This window comes from Labeo rohita, chromosome 24 (genome assembly GCF_022985175.1).
Source record: "Labeo rohita strain BAU-BD-2019 chromosome 24, IGBB_LRoh.1.0, whole genome shotgun sequence".
Lineage (NCBI taxonomy): Eukaryota > Metazoa > Chordata > Actinopteri > Cypriniformes > Cyprinidae > Labeo > Labeo rohita.
In genome coordinates, this window is record NC_066892.1 from 93,260 (window position 1) to 113,540 (window position 20,281).

The 20,281-nt window shown below is 41.2% G+C and overlaps 1 protein-coding gene across 2 annotated transcripts; it reads right to left on the reverse strand.

The window, feature by feature from the left end:
• Positions 1–1,635: 1,635 nt before the first annotated feature.
• LOC127155369 (receptor activity-modifying protein 3) lies at positions 1,636–20,154 on the reverse strand. 2 transcript variants are annotated; one of them, XM_051097520.1, is made up of 4 exons: positions 19,880–20,154; positions 13,697–13,726; positions 13,220–13,379; positions 1,636–9,505 (listed from the first exon to the last, which is right to left on the reverse strand). In XM_051097520.1, the coding sequence occupies exons 1-4, from the start codon at positions 19,923–19,925 to the stop codon at positions 9,250–9,252; spliced, it is 492 nt and encodes a 163-aa protein (XP_050953477.1). In that variant the 5' UTR covers positions 19,926–20,154; the 3' UTR covers positions 1,636–9,249. The 2 variants fall into 2 exon arrangements, with proteins under 2 accessions (XP_050953477.1, XP_050953476.1); XM_051097519.1 differs by having other exon boundaries at positions 13,697–13,729; positions 19,880–20,153.
• Positions 20,155–20,281: the final 127 nt, after the last annotated feature.

Genomic DNA, 20,281 nt, shown 5'->3' on the forward strand with positions numbered 1-20,281 from the left:
CACGAATGTTTTCCTATGCGTTTGATTACACACAGGTGAGTACACAGAAGCTACAACGAATAACGGTATTATTGCTTGAATTTCCTAATGAAATTGAAAATGAGACTATGTTTCATATCAAAAGTTACACAAAGCCTAGCCTATCGCTATTTATTGGAAGGAAGACGCACTATGTACTGTTCATTCATCAACTGAAAACAGCATAGACCAAAAGATCGATTGTGATTTAAGAACTGACGTTGGTTCATTAAAATGAGAATCTATTAAAATCAAGAAAGCGATCCCATCCCTAGCGATTTTGTTGTTTTTAAACACTGCGCTCTCGTCCCAGGCCCGTGGGTTGGGGGGGGTGTTCGGGTGGTTCGAACGACCAACCCCATCCAGTCAAAGGTCCGGAATTTATGTGTTATTTTAAATAACAACGCACTTTTAAAGCCATAAAAGGTATTAAATACCTTAATAAGTATAACAAAATAAAAACTTAATTAACATTTCAAGAGGTCTTAAATTTGGGGACGGAAAGACAAAAATCGCGTTATGGATAAATGTGCTAGTCGTTTGATGCGGGACACACGGACCATTGATCCGCTCGGATCACAGTTCACACAGCAGCGGAGCACAAGTTCACTAGAGCAGATGCGTTTACTCGCGAGCACGAAACAGCGCTGTGAGATCCAGAGTGAAGCGCTTGAATTCGGTGAAGAACACAATGACATGGCGATTTAAACAGATGAAACAGCGCTGACTAACGGGAGAAACACTGTGCGCAACCATAGTCAGAATCATTTAATATGGATTATTTTTACTGTAACACTGACTGCACTATCGCATTGCAGCAGAATTGTGGGACATATCGAACTGTTATATTATTATGTAGACATGTATTAAATGTATTAAAGGACTAATGGAATATAATTACAGTATTTTGTGATTAATAGCGTTTGTGCATTTATATTAAGACCACCGTTCTTCATACCAATGCCTAGAAGCCATGTCGTTCATTTTTATACCATGGTATATAGGTGAGTAATTTTTATTAATAATTTCATCATACAAAAATAAGGTTGTTGTCGGCGCGGATGGCCTTGTGGGCAGCGTGCTCCGGGCTTCCCGTGTTCGAGTCCCAACTCGGGGACCTTTCCCGATCCCGCCCCCCATATCACTTCCTGTCCTTTCTGATCTGTCCTGTCCATAATAAAGTTGGAAAAAAAAAAAAAAAAAAAGGTTGTTACAATTTTAACAGATGTTACTGTTTTTGATAATGAACATTATCTGAGCTGTAAATCAGAATATCAGTTTAATATATTACTAGACAACTTGCTTCTCCCATATTAATTCAATTTCTGCAGGTTTAAAAAAAAACAACAAAAAAAAACATATATATATATTTTTTCTGCATAAAATTCCTTTCTTGATATTTGTATTTTGAAAAGGAGGAAAGACTGCATAGGGCTCAGAGGTTGAAAGGGGCCCAGAATGGGGGCTCAGAAAACTCAGTGGAAGGGTGTAGCATGGGTCAAGGAAGAACACATATTCTCACCAGGGGCAGTTCTAGAACCATTTTTCAGACTGTCATCAACTTTTTTGTTTGTTCAGTTTGCACAATAAACATGGGTTGGAGCGCTTACTTCTGAGTTCTTAACGTACACCAAATTAATGAATTTCACTTTAAAATGTGTAAAATTTTCTCCTGGGGGACATGTCCCCAGACCCCCCTAGAGGGACACACGTCCACCCACCATTTGGATATGTGTCAGTACAAAGAATCTGTGATTTTATTGCATTAAAAATGTCATTCATTTAATTAAATAACTTACTGCTTTAGGTATTTGTGTATATTTACTGAACAAGGCGATATGTTGGTAAGCAGTTTGACAACATTGTAGTAAATATTTTTGGTGAATCAAAAAATCATGCTTATTAAGATACCAGCACACATGATAATACAGCACAAATTAGTGCATGAGTAGTCAACAAAATGAAGTATTTAAACCTCATAGTTAAATACAAAATGGGTGGGAACTGAAAAAGGTCCACTTTTTGGAAAAAAAGAACCACCCCTTCCGCTAGGCGGCTACGGGCCTGCGTCCTGTAGGTTCATGATTAAAAATGAAAAATTAGAACAAAAATAAAAGCAATTAAATGTTATTCTGATTAAAATATGAAAATTCAAATGACGGGTAACAATAGATTATGACTAAATTTTTAAAATGACAGACAATGTTAAAGTCTAGCGCAACCTCTGATACACATATATAAATATATATATCAGATTCATCTACACTGAGAAAAAATGGTATAGAAATGATTTTCAAACAGAAATAACTAGCAAACTGTACAAATAATTACAAAAAAAAGGCAAGTAGCATATTAAATCAAACGTGAAATTCTTGTAAAACGTACTACAGCTGATTGATCGATGTTTTTCATCACTGTATGCTGTGCCGAGTTCCGAAACGTGTCAGTATGACTAGGGTTAACGAGTTCAAGTAACCACAGACTGGAAGAGATCAGCTGGTCTTGACAAAACTTCCCTGTTTACTCCTCCTGAATAAATGCAGGGCAAATCATGTGAATCTCAGCTCACCTTATATAACGAGTGATGAGGATCGACACTCATCTGTGATCGAATATAATCGGTTAGCGGTGATCAACACGCAGCTGCACGCTGCACGGTCATCACAACAATCACATTTATTTTCAAACTCTTATCCAAATCTTATTTTGAAATATTGGTTTTATGTTTCATATAAATACATCTGGTCTGTTTTGTGTGGGATGTTTGGATGTTTCCACTTTTATGACGCCGTTCAAACGATTGTGTAATTGAGTATTTCCATGAAAAGGTTTTTCCCGAGAGCTTCAGTCAGTTTTTATTCCCAAACTCCCAGTGAAGATCTGCTGCTCCTCAGATCTCAGATGCTTCTGTCTCTGTGGAGAATCAAAGACATTCTCACCAGAAGAGAGCGTCCCAAAAGAGTGTGTGTTATTTATTTATTTACACATTACACTGCAGTGGAAAAAAACACAAGAAACGGCCTCAAGGTTCACAGTATATATATATATATATACATATATATATATAACATACTGCAGCAGAATCTGATTTATAACTGCGGCTTTGATTTTTAGCAATACTTCATGTTTTGACACTGTAGCACAGTAAGAGTCCAAGAGAGCAGCTGCAGGAAACCATCTGTGATATTATTTCTGAACAAATCATCAGATTTTCATATGGAGAGTGTGAAACATTCTCTTCACTGTGACTGTGTTAAAAGACTACAACAAGACACTAACGACGTACATCATTACAGATGTGACCGCAGTATTTTATCTGATATATTCAGTCACATGAGACAATGGGAATGTGAATCTGCAGCGCAGCAGGAATGAATGACCCTGATGATGTTTGTTTTGTAGGGAACATTAAAACATCTTCCTCTCGGGAACATTCCTCCTCCTCATGTACATGTCAGACTGACTTCAGTGCAGGAAACATCTCTCAGTCTGAGTGTGTGTGTGTGTGTGTGTGTTGTTTTTATATCCTGGTGGGGACCTAAACCTAAATACACACAGACTCATGGGGACTCGTGTCACTGTGGGGACCTAAACTGAGGTCCCCATGAGGAAACAAGCTTATAAATCATACAGAATGAGTTTTTTTGAGAATGTAAAAATGCAGAAAGTTTTCTGTGAGGGTTAGGGTTAGAAAATACAGTGTGGACAGTATAAAAACCTTTGTGCCCATGGAGAATACCCACAAGGATAATAAACCAGACGTGTGTGTGTGTGTGTGTGAGTGTAAAGACACTGATGCTAATGACCTCTGACCTCACGCCAGTGTCCGTTCATCCGGCCTTTATCACAGTAACGAGTGGATCGCTGCACTATAATGATGTTCGTCAGGAGTTTTCTCAACAAATACTAATTGATTGTGATTAAATTTGATTTATTAATCAGCAAGTAATTAATTTATTTAATTTTGAATCAACTGACATTCCTAGTCATATCAGGATCTACCGTTCAGGAGAAGTTAACAGGAAACGCTGTGAGGTTACTTCCTGTAATCAGACGCACTGATGGGGATGAAGATGTTCTTTCTCCTTTGAAAGCTGATTTTTCCAAACGTTCCCAACATTATTAAATGTCGCCAGGACAGAAATATTTAAACAATCGGACTGAAACTATAAACAGACGGCCGAAGCTGATTATATAATTGTTGAAATCGTTGCTCTTTTTTATGCGTTCCTCCTGAACGCGCAGGAACAGGAAACGGCCCGCGGTTACAGAGGAAGAGCCGCGCGGTAGCGGATGGATGGACAGATGGAGGAATAAACCTCTTCTCCCACAAACTAGATCCCACTGGCTGCAGATTAATTCATACACGTGGAAAGGAAAATATTCCATATGCCATAAACGAGTGAGTTACTGGAGTATTAAAAGTTTTAAAAGTAAATATTATTTCAGTTATTCTGTTGTGAAATGTCATGTTTACGTGTTTCTCCCAATTACTTAAACACTATAACCACGCTTTTGAACTAAAATTTCAAAACCATTTATCAAAAAGCACACTCATTTCCCTAAACTATAAACACTATTGACCTGTTTTGACACGAGTCAGATCTGTTGAACTGTCACTGCAAAACTCTACACACAGATCTCATCATTTCCCGTTGACCACACCATGCGGTTCTGGAAGAGCGCGACATCTTGACATGAAAATAGGAAGTCGAATGAGAAGTTATGGATTTGTATTTGGAGTTTTGAGAAAAGAATGCATAATTTCAAGAAACGCATTGAAGTAATTGAGAAAAACTCAATATGTTACTTGCTGGGGTTTTTTGTAGTTATTTGTGAAATTTACTAGCAGTTTCTGAAAGTATTTTCCACACAACCTAAAGGCTTGACTACAAAAAAAGAAAGAAAAACATCTAATAGAAAGCGGGGCATGTTGTCACAATGGGCTGTGCAGCAAAATGCAAATGCTAAAACAAAACAATTCATTGAAACAGTACAGTAAATGTGAAAGAAAACAATCACTGTTTCTGCTCAACAAATATTGTAATAAAAATGGTATAAACGGATCACTTCAACTGTGTTTTGCTCAGCCGAGCGTTGATATATCGACTTCTCAAGTCAAACTCCTGCAAACCCTCGTCAGAAAGCGGCGTATTTCGGTCTTGAATGTTTCCATTTTGTCTGCAGTTGTTCGCAGAGAAACACTCTGATGTATTAGAGATGCATTATTTTGGCAGTTTCTCACTGCGATGATGAAATAAACATGCTGCAAGAATATGATTCCACACAGAATGAGGTGATTTGCTGCGTTTTCTCGGCCTGCCTGCCGGGTCTCTGTGAAATGGACTGGTTTTGAGTGATTCTGAAGCCTCTCGGATCCACGGCCGTGTGAAGGTCACGTTTACGGCTGCCGTGTTCGTTTTACTCGCACACAAACGCTGGAATTGATTTCCGAGTCCTTCGTGTGCTTCTTAAGAGTTCGTCTGCTTCAGCCGCTCGATAAATCACAAACAGGGAGTGTCGGAAACACTGAGGCTCAGCGAGTTTCAGATCGATACATCGATTCAGACGCGCAGAAGAGACGCTTCTCACAGCATCAGAGTCGTGTCACACGGTCGGGACGATTCTGAGGATCTTCTCACAGTATAAACAGAGAGGGCAGTGAGATCTGCCGTCCTGGGACAGTAACGACTCGTCCTATAAACTGATGTTATTCCCCCGTCACCAAACCCATCATGGAAACACTGACACATCCAGAGATCGACGCGTCAGTGCCGATTCACACGAGAACCGACACAGAACGCCGACTGACAGACGCTCCTCTGGCTTTAATTTCTCAGATGATCAGCTTCTGAATATTGTCCAGATAAGCAGATCTTTACCGGGAGGCCTCAAGATGACCAAAAACTATTTCGATATTAATTTAGATACCAGATATCCTAAAGATATTAGGATAAAATGAAGATGTGAACTAAAGTGATCTTATATTGTTAGGAAAGTAAATGATTAAAAATAATAACATAAATTGTTTCCTTTTTTTGACCTAGAAAAAAACGAATTATGACAATTAACTGTATCATTACTCTTAGTTGATGTTAATTAAAAAAAAGATTTAATTACTATGAAACTAGCAACCAGTCATAATTACAGCACAAATATTGTAAATAACATTGGAAATATTGAACCTGTGTGTGTATGATTTACAATTTAATCAGCAGAACGGGTTTGTGTTCAGTCACTGTGACGATCATGTGAAGATCTTTGTTGCTTTCACCCGCTGGACGGTTTGCAAACGCTGATTCAACAATGCCGGCGTTCGATGGAGAGATGCGGGTCAAACGTCAAACCGATCCGATGCAGACGAGAGCATCACGGACACGATAACACACTGTGATCCGCAGCAGAAATACGGCTGGACCGACACGCGTCGAGGTCACAGACGGAGCGACTCATGAGTTAAGAAACACATCAAAGGTCATCTGAGCCTGAAATCCAGTTTCATCAGAGAAACTCTTACTCTTCATTTCCTCACGCTGATCTTTCACAATCGCAACGTCCAGAGATGGAGAAATACCATCTGAAAATCACACTGACACGCATTGACAGCCTACTACAGCCGTGTTACTTTAACAAATCACGAATGTCATTGAGATTCAACACAGAAAGAGTCTGTTCATGATTCATTTATGAGTCAAACACATGAAGAGGAGCTCATCTGACCCGTGAACACATGAAGACCCAACGAGAGCCGCCGGCTGACCCCATAAACCTGCTCGACCTCTATCAATATTATATTGGGCTGGATCTCATTTATCTGCTGCTGTGTGTGTGTGTCACACTCGTCTGTCTGTCTGTCTGTATGCACACGTGCGCAGTGACGTACACAGACAGTAACTGCGGGCCAAAATGTGTCAGAAATTCTACTGAACTCTTTTTCCATCTGAAATCTCAGTCAATGTGTGCCATGGCCATTCGTCTGTCCAGACGGGCGTCAGACGCATCCTTTCCTGCAACACTGACACAATAGAGACTAATATTAGCAGACCACAGTTTATTCCAGAACCTTTATTCCATAACTGAGATTCAGAGAAACTCCTGCATTTATATTGGCCTTCTGCCGTTTGACGTCACGATGAACAGAAGAACGATCGTGTGTACGGCATACGTGTGTTTTTCTGATCGACGGCAGCGGCGTCTGGATGAAACTGTGCTGCTGAATCGACAAATTTACCACGAACAGACGAATTCAGGATCAGTGAGCAAACAAATCCCATGATTCAAAAGGGCTGCGTAACTCTTAATGAAATGTGTTCAATATAATTAGGTATTGACCCAAAGCTCACGTCAAAGACAAAACCCACCCATTCCAGCCTAGTTTGAGCTGATGAACCACATCAAAATCAACACCGCAACATGGATCACATCAACACTTCACGAATCAAATGTGAACAGAATAAATCAGATCATTTATTATCTAACAGAAAAACAGAAACGCTTCTGCTGAAATAGCGTCTTTATGCCTGTTTCTGAGCGTCTGACCTCACGACGGATATGAATGTCTGATCTGGGATCAGCTGTTTAATTCGTGATCTCAGCAGGAAAGAAGCTCTGACTGATTCAGATGAACATCACGTCTGCAGCGGCCGCGTGGAAGAAACGCTCTTGTGACGGAAATCTGTGTGTCCAGTTAAATTTAGCCCCGCTGTGCTTCTGCGTGAACTTGCACTTAGTAGTGTGGGATTTCTAAAGTAAACAGGAAGTGAGCACTGGATGCACAAAAAAACCCCTCTCAGTCGACTCAAGGAGACTTACAATAATACACTCAGAACAGAAACGGAGCGTCGCCTCAGACCTGATCGGAGCAAAACACACAGACATACAGGAATACATATATATATATATATATATATATATATATATATGAGGCTTTGAGCAAACACAGATTCAGGCTTGAATTTAAGATTCATCTATTTAAGTTGCACAGTTTTAACATAAACTAATGCATTTCTTGTGATAATATACATCAGTGAAACAGGTCAGAATTCTATAATAGCACTAATGGACTTTAAATACACAATAACCAGCTTTATATATCTGTCATTAATAAACAAAGCTTGTTCCAGTTCATTAATTGCTCATATCACAGTTAGTCACATCTTCATACTTTTCAGCTGAATTGATTTAACCGTTTTCACAATAAACAGATTCTAAGATATTTGAATAAATTCATGTTAAAATATGATTAAGTAAAATCAAACAGATGCAATGAATTGCTGAGTGCAGAAACCTGACCTGTTTCACTGATGAGTGACAAATATGCATTACTTGATTAGTTTATGTTAGAACTGTGAAATAAAATCATACGGATTTTTTCTCAATACATAAATCGTAAGTTTATGCTGCTGTTCTGCACAGGAGAAGGTGAAGAAATACTGCAGATTGACCAGACAGATGAAGACGAAGGCGTTCGGTCCTTATAAAACACCCACCGTCATTTGGGGAAAATGTCAGCGGTTCCTGTAACTCGTTTGGTGAAAATCATAACCAGCCCATTTCCTCTCATTCATCGGCCGCGCTGGGAAAGATTTTTATTTCCTTCCTGCGGCGCGAGCGGCTCTGGCTCTACGCGGCCCTTCTCCAGAATACGAGGCGAGACATTTGAGAGCAACTATTGTCTTTTGTTTGTATCTTTAAGTCGCACACAATACACGGCTTTCCTTCTCATATAAATAATACCGTGCGTGGAGGGCCGTTCTCGCTCGATTCTCGTTGGTGTCCCGCTTTACTCTGAATCATAACAGGCGTTTGTGTTTCGCAGGAACCTGTTGATCGTTTCAGGATCTTCCTGTGAGTCAGAGGAGAAACACAAGCTAGAATCACTGATAAATGAACCGGGGACGTGCGTCGAGATGATAACGAACCGTCGAACCGAGCGAAAACTAATGGTCTAAATCTACCTTATTTAATTAAAACATTAAATAATAGCTGTACAGTACACGATTCGTTTAGTCCGTCCAAAGATCCCGACAGATATTCACTCGCGCTCTCGGTTAGCGCTGAATTAATTCAGCATCCGCAGTTCAGCATCAGCAATCGCGACGAGACGAGGAATGAAAGCTCCAGCTGAAACACAGGAGCTCCTGAAGGAGAACATCACGAGTCCAGCGGACGCCTCCTCTCGGGCGACGCCGTCCCTCCGAACGCGCTCTTCCCGTCCAGGTCCGGCGGACGCTAGGCCAGGATGTCGCTCCGTTTGCTGCACCAGACCACCAGCGCCACCATGGCCAGCGTGAGGAAGACGGGGATGAGGATGAGGAGGGTGAGCGTGTCGTCCGGCGGGTCCATGTACCCCTCGCCCCCCCGGCTGCAGTTGGAGAAGAAGTGCTTGTGGACGCCGATGATGAAGTGCTCCACCACCGGGTTCGGCCAGAAGCAGCCGATGCGCTCGGCGTTCACCTCCGTGCAGTAGGAGAACACGTGATACTCTCTGTGGAAAGAACCAGAAACGTCACGTTATTATCGATTTGACGGAAAAAATTCAGCTCGTTTCTTTTCACGGCAATCGGCGGATCAGTCATTTCCTTCAAGAAGTCAGTGAGAGAAACGGCTCACATTCAGCGTTTAATGAGTCTTTTCAAAAGAATCCGTCCGATCAGCCAGAGTCCTGTCCTTGACATAAGCTCACAGCTTTATAGCGCTAATAAAGTTCCTTCCTCTTCCTCTTCCTCCTCATCTTCACGGAGACGCAGATGAACAGAATTTACATCATAATACGCAACCGCTCTTCCTCACGCTATACTCCGGATCAATGTCCAAAACACAAGAAATTAACACTGGCATAAAGAACATGAAGCCCCTTTCTGAAGATCATGAAGATGTTTTGCATTATGATATTTTCATGACAAACTCTTCTTTAAGGCGAGAAACTACAGACAAACCAGCCTGCTCAGTTTTTGGTCTGTTTTGCTTTCTTTCAGACTAGTGGAAAGAAACCATCCAAAATACACATTTGACTCTTTGTTTTTTATCTAATCATCTGTTTGCGTCTGTAGATTTCAGTTCCAATACACATCTTCAAAGAGAGTTTTCTCTTTACAGTTTTATTCCTTTTTTATATTCTGAAGGTTTACACCGATTTCTACATTTTACTCCTAAAAACATGGTGAAAATGTGTTGACAGTATTTTCTGATTGATGAAGTGAGAATTCATAAGAGAAATCCAAAATGGAAAAACCTGGAACTCTAATATGACAATTTATCAACCTGAGCTTATCCAATGTTCACATTTATGTTCTCTAAATGAATGCAAATCAGTGCCTATATAATTAGAGAATCCTGCACATTTAAACATAACATTTTAGAAAACTGTTTGCAGTTCTTCATGTAATCAATCTGCTGTAACCCTTCTAATAAAGTCATATTGATTTCTGTTGCACTTTATTCCAGGCAGCTTCACAGTAATACACTTTTTATGAATTCCGTTATTAATATTGTGCAAAAAACATCACATTCTCATTATTGTAATACAGTCACAAAACTCATGCAACACAGACACAATGATTGTTTTTATGAAAAGCAGAATATGACTTTCAAAATATTCATGAAGTTAAAATTACAGTCTTTTCACAATGACGAGACTGTTTGGCATTAAAGGAGTTTGATATGAATGCAAAACAGCCTTCACTTTCTTAATTTTGGTATAAAATACGATTGTGTGTGTGTGTGTGTGTTCATGTCCCATTAGTGCGGTCGTCACTGAATCTCTATTGGTCGTGTGATCGTATCAGCCGTTAGTAAATCGCTAATCAGGGACCGAAGCGCTCACTATCTGACATCAGCAACCATCTTCAGCGAAAACACACCTGCTGTTCCATCTGCTGATGTTATCATGGAGAAAAACCTCAACCGGACCAGATAAATGCTGATCCGCTGAACAGGAGACGCGTTTGAGACTCGCCAGAGAATCACTGGAGACGCTGGACCTCAGTGACTGAATAAATGAAGTTAAAGAGGTTCATGAAGGTTTCCTGTGATTAGTATGCAAATGAGCGTCCCTGCCGACGCCTGCAGGCTCTTTCCTCCAGAGGTCTGGGAAAACAGTAATTGGGTTCATGTCGAGACTCGTCTCAATATAGCGTCCAGCGGTGAACCTGATGGTGTGCGAGCGAGTCGTGGGTCAGTGAAGTTCACCAGCGTCCGTCTGAGGAGCTTCATTCAGCAGCGTCTGGCTCAGACCTTCTTTTCTAATTATTATTATTATCATTATGATGGTGTTTAAGTCACTCACCACTAGTACTAGAGCTCACGCTGATCACAGCTCCAGCACTGCAAACGTCAATGATTCCTCACATCGGGTGTGTTGTCGCTGTTTCTAGTCATCAGACGCACCATTTTCATATCCAGAACACCTTGGCAACCACATAAAACGACTGTTTAAGGTCAAACACTACAAGTGAACATCGCGCTTCCCTAGTCGACCGATGAAATTAGGAACTGCAAACGTTTTTGGGGCAGCCCTAGGGTTAGTGAGTCTAATGACTTGTAACCCAAAGGTTGCAGGTTCGCGTCTCAGGTCTGGCAGGGATTGTCAGTGGGGGGAGTGAATATCCAGCACTCTCTCTCCACCCTCAACACCACGACTGAGGGGAGACACCCTTGAGCGAGGCACCGAACCCCCAACTGCTCCGCGGGCGCCGCAGCATTGCTCCGGGTGTGTGTTCCTGGTGTGTGTGTGTGTGTTCACTGCTCACTGCTGTGTGTGTGCACTTGGATGGGTTAAATGCAGAGTCACCATACTTGGCCACATGTCACGTCCTTTCCTTTCCTTTTATTTTTGTCTTACACGTATTCTAAAACGTTATGTTTAAATATGCAAATGAGGGGTTCTGTCATTAAATATGCACTGATTTGCATACTTTTACAGAACATAAATCAGAACATTGGTCTTGATTTGGTTGTCATTTTAGAGTTTTTCCATTTTGGATTTTTCTGTTTATAACACCATAAATCAGAAAAATCTGTCAACACACAGAAAACAAACACATTTTCATCATGTTTTAGGGGTAAAATGTGTGTGAATAAAATATGAACAAACCTTTAGAACATAAAGAGGAATAAAACTGTAAAAGGAAAAAGTCTTAAAAGATATGGATTGGAACTGAGAATAGATAAAGAGCGATAAAATAGACAACTGTGTATTTTGCATGGTCTGAAAGAAGACATGATAAGGAAGAAAACAGACCAAAAACTGAGCAGTGCATGAAAACACGCTGGTTTTGCCTTAATTTGACAGACGTGAGCAGATCTGGACACGTGACGGTCACCGCCATCTCTAGACTGAATGTGGTGAGAAGCGCTCTCTTCTGTTCCAGATGAACATGTGAACAGTGATAAGGACGTGACCGTTCTTCTGGTTTATGAAGGGTGATGCAGGTCAACATCTCCTGACGTGTGTCAAACGCTCCTCGAGTCTCTGGAAGGAGCTCAAGATAATGTCAGAGCAAACTGTGAGTTCCTGGAACGTCTTCAAGAGCAAACTTCTGCAGATCAGTGATTCATCAATGACAGCGGAGTGTTTACAAACACACGCAGCGTATCATCGAGTCTGTGAGAAACGCTTTAACTACTCCACTAGTTGCCATCAGTCCTCACAGCGCAAATATAAATAAGTCAAAACATCATTCCTACTACAGCAGAATAAATGGAGTTTTAGAGCGTAACGCTCTCCAGTATCGCATCATTCATCATATTTGAGCGGATGATGATCCAGATGCATTGATCTTCAAATCAGCCTCATGAAAGTGACGTGAAGCGTCTCATTACGCTCAATTACTTCAGTCAGAAATGTTGAACTGAATTGATCTGAACAATGACTCTATTGTCTTCTGCAGAGCTGCTTTACAGCAGAAATTAGATTTGTTTCATAATTGATGAATTCTGCAACATTAACACTGTTATTTTCCTGTTTATTACTGTGAAGCTGCTTTAAATCAATCTGGATTGTATAGAGCGCTGTAGAAATAAATGCGACTTGACTTATGAACTGAAGAGGACAAACAATCACACACACATGGACTCGTTAAGGTTTAAATAAGCTGGACTCACTGAGATGAGTGACTTTTCCATTTGTATAGATTGGAAAATAAAGTGCTGTTGACTAAGTTTCTGTAAGTGTGATGATGTGATGATGATGATGATTCACCTGATGAAGTGCGTGAGGTTGCATCTGTCGCCTGGCTGAACACGACTCATGTCGACGCTGAATCGTTCTCCGCATCTCTCCATCTCCAGCAGCAGGACGGTCTGATTGCACTGCAGGAGCTGCGGCCGCTGGGTGAACGACAGTTCAGCGCTGTCTGTGTCTGAAGAGACAGAGTGACAATCCACATGCTGGGAGACATGACTGAGACATGATTGAGACACGGTTGAGAGATCAGTGAGCCATGATTGAGACTCGACTGAGACACAATTGAGACATGACTGACATGATTGGGACACAAATGAGACGTGAGTGAGACACAGCTGAGACATGACTTAAACATGACTGAGACAACTGAGACATTAATGGGACACAACTGAGACATGATTAAGACACGACTGAGACGTGAGACATGACTGAGACACAACTGAGACACGACTAAGACACAGTTGAGACGTGACTGACATAAGAGACACTCACCTGATAAACCTCTCGTCATCAGCGTGTTCACTGCTAAAACAAAAACAGTTTCGTGATTAGGAACCGATACAAATAGATTCATATCTGGGACACTGTACAATCTTTTCTCTTTAGTTTAATGAAGACTGTCAAAAAGAAAAAATCCCTGTTAACACATCAAATATATTAAATAAACCTGTAAGAAAAACACTGCTATGAACCACATTTCAACTGAATTTGTTTCATAGTAACTGAACTGAATCAAATCAACACTGAATTCTACTATTGTCTTCTGTAAAGCTACTTATAACTGTAATTAAATTAGTTTCATCATTTTGCAGCATTAACACTGTTATTTTCCTGTTTATTTCTGTGAAGCTGCTTTGAAACAATCCGTATTGGATAAAGAGATCTAGAAATAAAGGTGATTTAAAAAATGTACAACCAGGGTTGTATTTTAAACCCATCTCAAACTCATACAACTCAAGTACATGTATATATTATACAGACACTTTAATCCAAGTCACAGTTAGATCAACCAACAAGACTTGTTAAGTAAGCAGCTTCACCGGAATCGTCATGCGAGTTGAGCAGCATTTTGTTCTGGTGAAAGCGTGTCAGTGTTATTCCACCATCTAAAGCCGCCTGGAGCAGCATGAGAATTGATCTGTTTTCAGCGGGGCTGTCAGTCCGTCCCTGAGGAGACGCATGAATATTAACCGCAGCAGACGGATGACGGGGCGCGCGTGCTAACGGCACATGCTAATGGTGCATGTGAGCGCAGAGCCCTCGTGCACATCGAATCAAATGGTGCTCAGAGGCGTTAATACGGGCCCCAGTAGAGTCCTAACTTTACAATATCATGCAGGCGCTTCATCTCCGAGAGCTTCTCAAAGACATTCTTGCATTTGTATTAGATGATGAAGACATAAAACATCCAACAGATGCAGTGACTTCAACCACATATGAAAAGTCGGTGTGCATGTTTCTAAATCTTTACCTTATTTGCACGTGTGTTCAGTTCAAACATCACGTGAATTTTTTGTGATATAGCGCACGGGTCTAAGATCTGAAGAACGAGCTGCTCATGTCCGAATGCATCACCAGTTCAGGCCTTGAAAACACTTGACTGTTATTGTGCTAAATTTAGCAGTTTCCTGCATCCGGACACAGACGCGAGCACCGTGATAATGTTCAAAGGCTCCTGGGAGCTGCTGAGTTTCCCTGGAGAAGCTCTCAGATGCTGTCAATCATCACAGAGAGGCTCGGAGCAGGGCATTGTGGGATCAGGACTGGGTCAAACAACCCAAACACTAAAACACTCAGTCGACATCAGGGGCGTCAAACTCCGGTCCTGGAGGGCCGCAGCCCTGCAGAGTTCAGATGCAACCCTAATTAAACACACCTGATCCAACTAATCAAGTCCTTCAGGCTTAATTGAAAACTGCACAGTATGTGTGTTGGAGCGAGGATAAAACACCCCTGATGTACATGGTCAAACACACTCTCTCTGATTCGGGCGATTCGTTCAGAGACCAGACTGTGCTCCAGTAAAACATGACACTGGAAATGTCAAAAACGCACTCACATCCGAATCAACAAAATCCTGAACATTGTGAATTGCGGATCAGTTCCCATCCATTTGGATTACACAGTTTTAACATAAACTCATGAAGTTAATGAGGTCATATTTGTCAGTCTTACATCAGTGAAACAGGTCAGATTTCTACACTTAGCAGAAAGTTTATTATTAACTGTTTGTATCTATTTGATTTGGTTTCAATCATATTTTCAAAATGCATTTATTCAAAATAAATAAAAAATGTTTTTAAATTTGTTTGATAGCTCAATGAACCGTTCCACTTCAGAAAGTTCGTTTTTTTCTTTCTTGTATTTCATACGTCAGGGTTAATGTGAAAACGTCTGCCGTTCAGCTGCACTTGATGCTCACGATGACAATGTAAACGACTCATATTCAGCTGCTGCTGTTTCTCTGCCGCCTGGAATAAATGATCGACCTTCATCAGTAATCAAAACAACTTCAGTTAAACGAGCTCTTCACAAACGAGCTTCACATTCAAGAGTTTGTGGAATCGTTAATATCTCTGCTGCTCCTTCACTGCCGTAATTATCGTGTTTGTTTGCACCGTACTGATATGTATATAAACACGAATGAGCTGATGAAGTTATAATGTGTGTTCTCATAGCAACGGCTCCGTCCACTCGGAGCAGCAATGAAATTCAACTTGGTAATTATTTGATGATAGACACAGCATTAGTGTGTGTGTGTGATAATGTGGGTGTATCGCAACAATGTAATAGTCATTCTGAATTACCGTCACACACTAACGAGACGTGCTCACTAATGACAGCGGCTGATGGTGCTGCTGGATCACAGCCTCAATTAAATCTGGAATTAAAGGTGGAATTTCTGCGCTTCCTAATGGAACTGCGTCCAATTTGCCTTCGCAATTTTCTTCCAGTCACTTCAAGTTAGTGTTTGAGGGCCGGCGCGAGTCGCCGCTCGTTCACACAAACGTCGTCAGGCTCGTCTTAATCGCTGATGGATGTTAATTAAACACGCCTGTGCATTTAGCAGGTGCTTTTATCTAGTGTGTCTTTAGTGTGTGCATCAAACCCACGACGGTCATTACTCGTTCAGTGAACTACAGCAGCACCGGCCTTCACATCCAAACGTATCATGCACAGTTATACTAGACATTTTGCAAGAATGATTTTTCGAGGTTGTAAACAAAACAAAGATTATTGGAGTACATTTAATAAGAAAATACTATTTCAGTTTGTCTGCTTCAAAATTTCAAAATGTTAATTATAATTTCCTTGGGTTTATTTGTGAAATGTACTAACAGTGTTTGAAAGTAAATCCTACACTGATGTTTTTCAGTGTTGATGGTCACAATGACAGGATGAACGTCGGCGCTGGTGTGGAAGAGGGTCAAAAGGTCGAAGCTCAGATGAGAAGGTCAAAGGGGGAAAACTGCATTCAGAGAGCATGATGGGAAATAGCACGGTCAGACAGCGGAGGCCAGAACTGAGAAATCACGTGGGCTGATTCATAATTCCAGACAAAAAAAAGGAAAAAAATTCTGATACCGATCAATTAATATCATCCTAAAATATCAGTCGACGCTAGACTTTTCTACAGATTTTCCTAAATGATGTTTGATAACAAAGTTCGGGAGGAGCACGATCAGATAATCAACTAATTCGGCAGAGGTGCAACTCGTCTAGCTAATCATCCAAACTAGCAAGTCATATATAAGCACACAGCCGACTTACCTCCGTCATTCGACTGTTTTTCGGCATCCCCCCTCCACCCCAACTCCTCACTCTTAATCTATCCTCATCCTATACTTGGGACGGGGGGAGTTCTCTGGGTTCGGGCCATATTCCGGGCTCGGAGCCCTCCCCCACGCCAAAATATGCTTACTGTTTACTCAACCAGATTAGATGTGAGGGTGAACTCGTGAATTTATTTAGAATGAAAATAAATTCATGAACACAAACATGGGATGAGAAGAGCAGAAGTGGTTTCTGTATAATATGGATGGAACATGAACGTATTGTTTTATGATGTTCTTGAGTCTCATGCGTTACGGCGAGTTTCTGATTATACATTTGTAAGGATCCGACAGCGAATTCACCACCTCTTCCCAAACATCGCTCTCATTTCCGTGTTCAATCTGCTCCTCGGGTGGACAATCACATCTGATCACAATCAATGTTCTCTGTGCCGTAACGAAAGCGACTCCCTGAGGAATCTGGCGTCACTCGATTAACGGGACGTCCTTGAGGAGAACGTGGGTTTGAGATGTTTTTCTGGAGGAGAAGAGCCGTGAAATCAGCTTCACATCAGCAGAAGAGCCTGACAGACTCGGAGACTCTCACGCGTGTTCAAGTCACTACAGCACGAGTGCCGTCCAACCCATGCTGACTTGATAAATCTGTGTTCAATCCAGCCTTCTGAACCCATATCAGTGTTTCTGCACACCGCTGAACGCTCGGCATCTTCAAATAGTTGTTCTGTTATACCAAATTCTGTGCTGGAAAACGTGACATTTCACCCGTATTGGTAATGACCAGTATTTAGAATTCGTTTTTATTTTCTGTTTCCTGTTTTCATTTTGTTGTGTTCTTCTTCATTTTGATCTAGTTTTAGTTTATATTCGATCGGATTTAGGTAAAGGTCACATCACTTGAAGTAATCAGAGCTTGTGCTTAGGGTTGTTTTGTTTTTCATAGGTGTGGTGATAACGTGACGCGGGACGAAGCGTGCGGAGGGGCGTCAGGCACGCTGAAGCTCTGGAGGATTCGTGAGTCACATCTGATTCATCAACACACAAACACACCAGCGCTGGTGTCACTCATCATCAGAGACGCTCGCGCCGGCCTTCAGCAACAAATACAGTCCACGAATAGACGCATCTCACGGCTGACGGCACCTGCGCTCATGACCTCAAGACACGCGGTTCAGATCAAATTATAATTCCCTTAAAATACAAAGAGAGGAGAAGAGACAATCTGCAGCGATAAAATGTCTTCAACAAACAGTGTTTAAAACAACAACTCAAACTGCACGCTGTGAAAGCAGATCATCTTATTACAGTCAGACCATATGAACGTCATCAGTCAGATTAAACGCTGATCATTACTGATGAGAGTCTACAATCAAACGGTCTGATAATCACTCTAGAGTCCAGATCACAGCCATGAACACACGTGTAAATGTCTGAGGTGTGAGCGAGTGTGAATGATGGAGTCCTGCGGGTCACCGCCGCTTTCACAACACTGGCAGCACACGCGTGTGTTTGCTAAACCATCAGCGCAACTCCACGTGTGTCACAATACAGCATAAAACTTCATCTGAACCTCACAACAAACACTGAATCACACTGACAATGAGATCAGACACACAATCAGACCAGACTCAGATAAAAGGTCTAAATGTGAGCGATCTCACACACACTGGTTTCCATTTTTTGTGGCGACTCTCCATAGGCATAATGTTTTTTATACTGTCAAAACCGTATATTCTATTGCCCTACACCTAAACATAACCTTCTGCTATTACACTTCATTCTGCATGATTTATAAGCTTGTTTCCTCATGTGGACCAAGAAAATGTCCCCACAAGATCAAAATTTACTGGTATTACTATACTCGTGGGGACATTTGTCCTCATAATGTGATGAATACCAGATACACACACACACACATCAGATGGGGAGATGCTCATGGTCACACTCACAGAGCTCTTCATCATCATCGTCATCCTCACATGTGTCTGAGACTCTCGTGTCCCATCAGGATTTCTTGTGTGTGTGTGTGATTCATTAACGGCAGCAGTATCGCAGCAGGAGGTCTGAGCACTGAGGCTTCTGGGTAAAAGCTTTAACCTTGTCAAAGACACGCTTTGGTCTCCAGCGAAAGTATTGGATCATATGTGAGAGTATCTGAGCATATCTGAGAGTATGTGAGAGTGCATGAGCGTAGTTGAGCCCCACAGGAGACGTTCACGCTGCCGTCCCGCTTTACCCTCACTGCTAATCACCTTCACATACATGAGCAGATGATCATACATGAGTCATGAGCTCTGATGCTCACGTGACATGCAGCTACACCAATGAAACATTCAGTCGTTAAATTTAAATGTGTATTTTCATTGATTTTATTTGGAAAGCATTTATTTGACATTCTGATGATTTAATTGATTATCACACTGATCATGAGCTTCAGCTTCACTGATCAAACTCATTATAAAATATTCATGATTCTTTTTACTTCAAAAATCACTATTTATTCATTTCCAAACTGATTTTTAATGGTGTGGGTTACACATCTAACAACCACAATAAAAACATAAAGCTAAGAGGCACAATTACAGCTCCAGGTACAGTTACAATGTGTTTATGTACGGTTAAAACTATAATAATAATAATAATAATCACACTGAGAATGTTAAAATAATCAGGGTGAGACAGAACTACTGGATTGTCACTGATTCTGAATGAGTTTAAGTGAGATCTGAGTGTGAATCTGCTGAATCTGCGGAATCACACACACACACACACACACACACACACACATTTATTTATCGTGTAATTACGGCGACTCACACTTGTAATAGAAACACAAAATCGTTTGATCTAATAAACTGGAGATGAAGAGATGAGATACACTCACCGAAAATCAGAGCAAGTTTGAAGAGTTTGAGAAGATTCGGATCCATGATGAAGAAGCGAGTTTGATTCAATCAGCTCAAATCTCTGAACACATTCATCATTCATATCCAATCAAACACAGATCCGGTACATCCGACACAAGCAGCGCTGATCCTCTGATTCTGGAGCGGCTGATCGTCCTCTTCATCCCTGAACCTTCATCTTCATCATCATGAGTCGATCAGCGGAGCGATGAGGAGCTCAGAGTCTCTCTCTCTCTCTCTCTCTCTCTCTCTCTCTCTCTCGCTCTCTCTCCTCCTACTTCATGATCGCGTGTGTGTGGTGGGGGGCTTGTGGGACACACACACACACACACACGAAAACATCTCCATAAAAATATCTTAAGGAAAAAATCACCATTAAT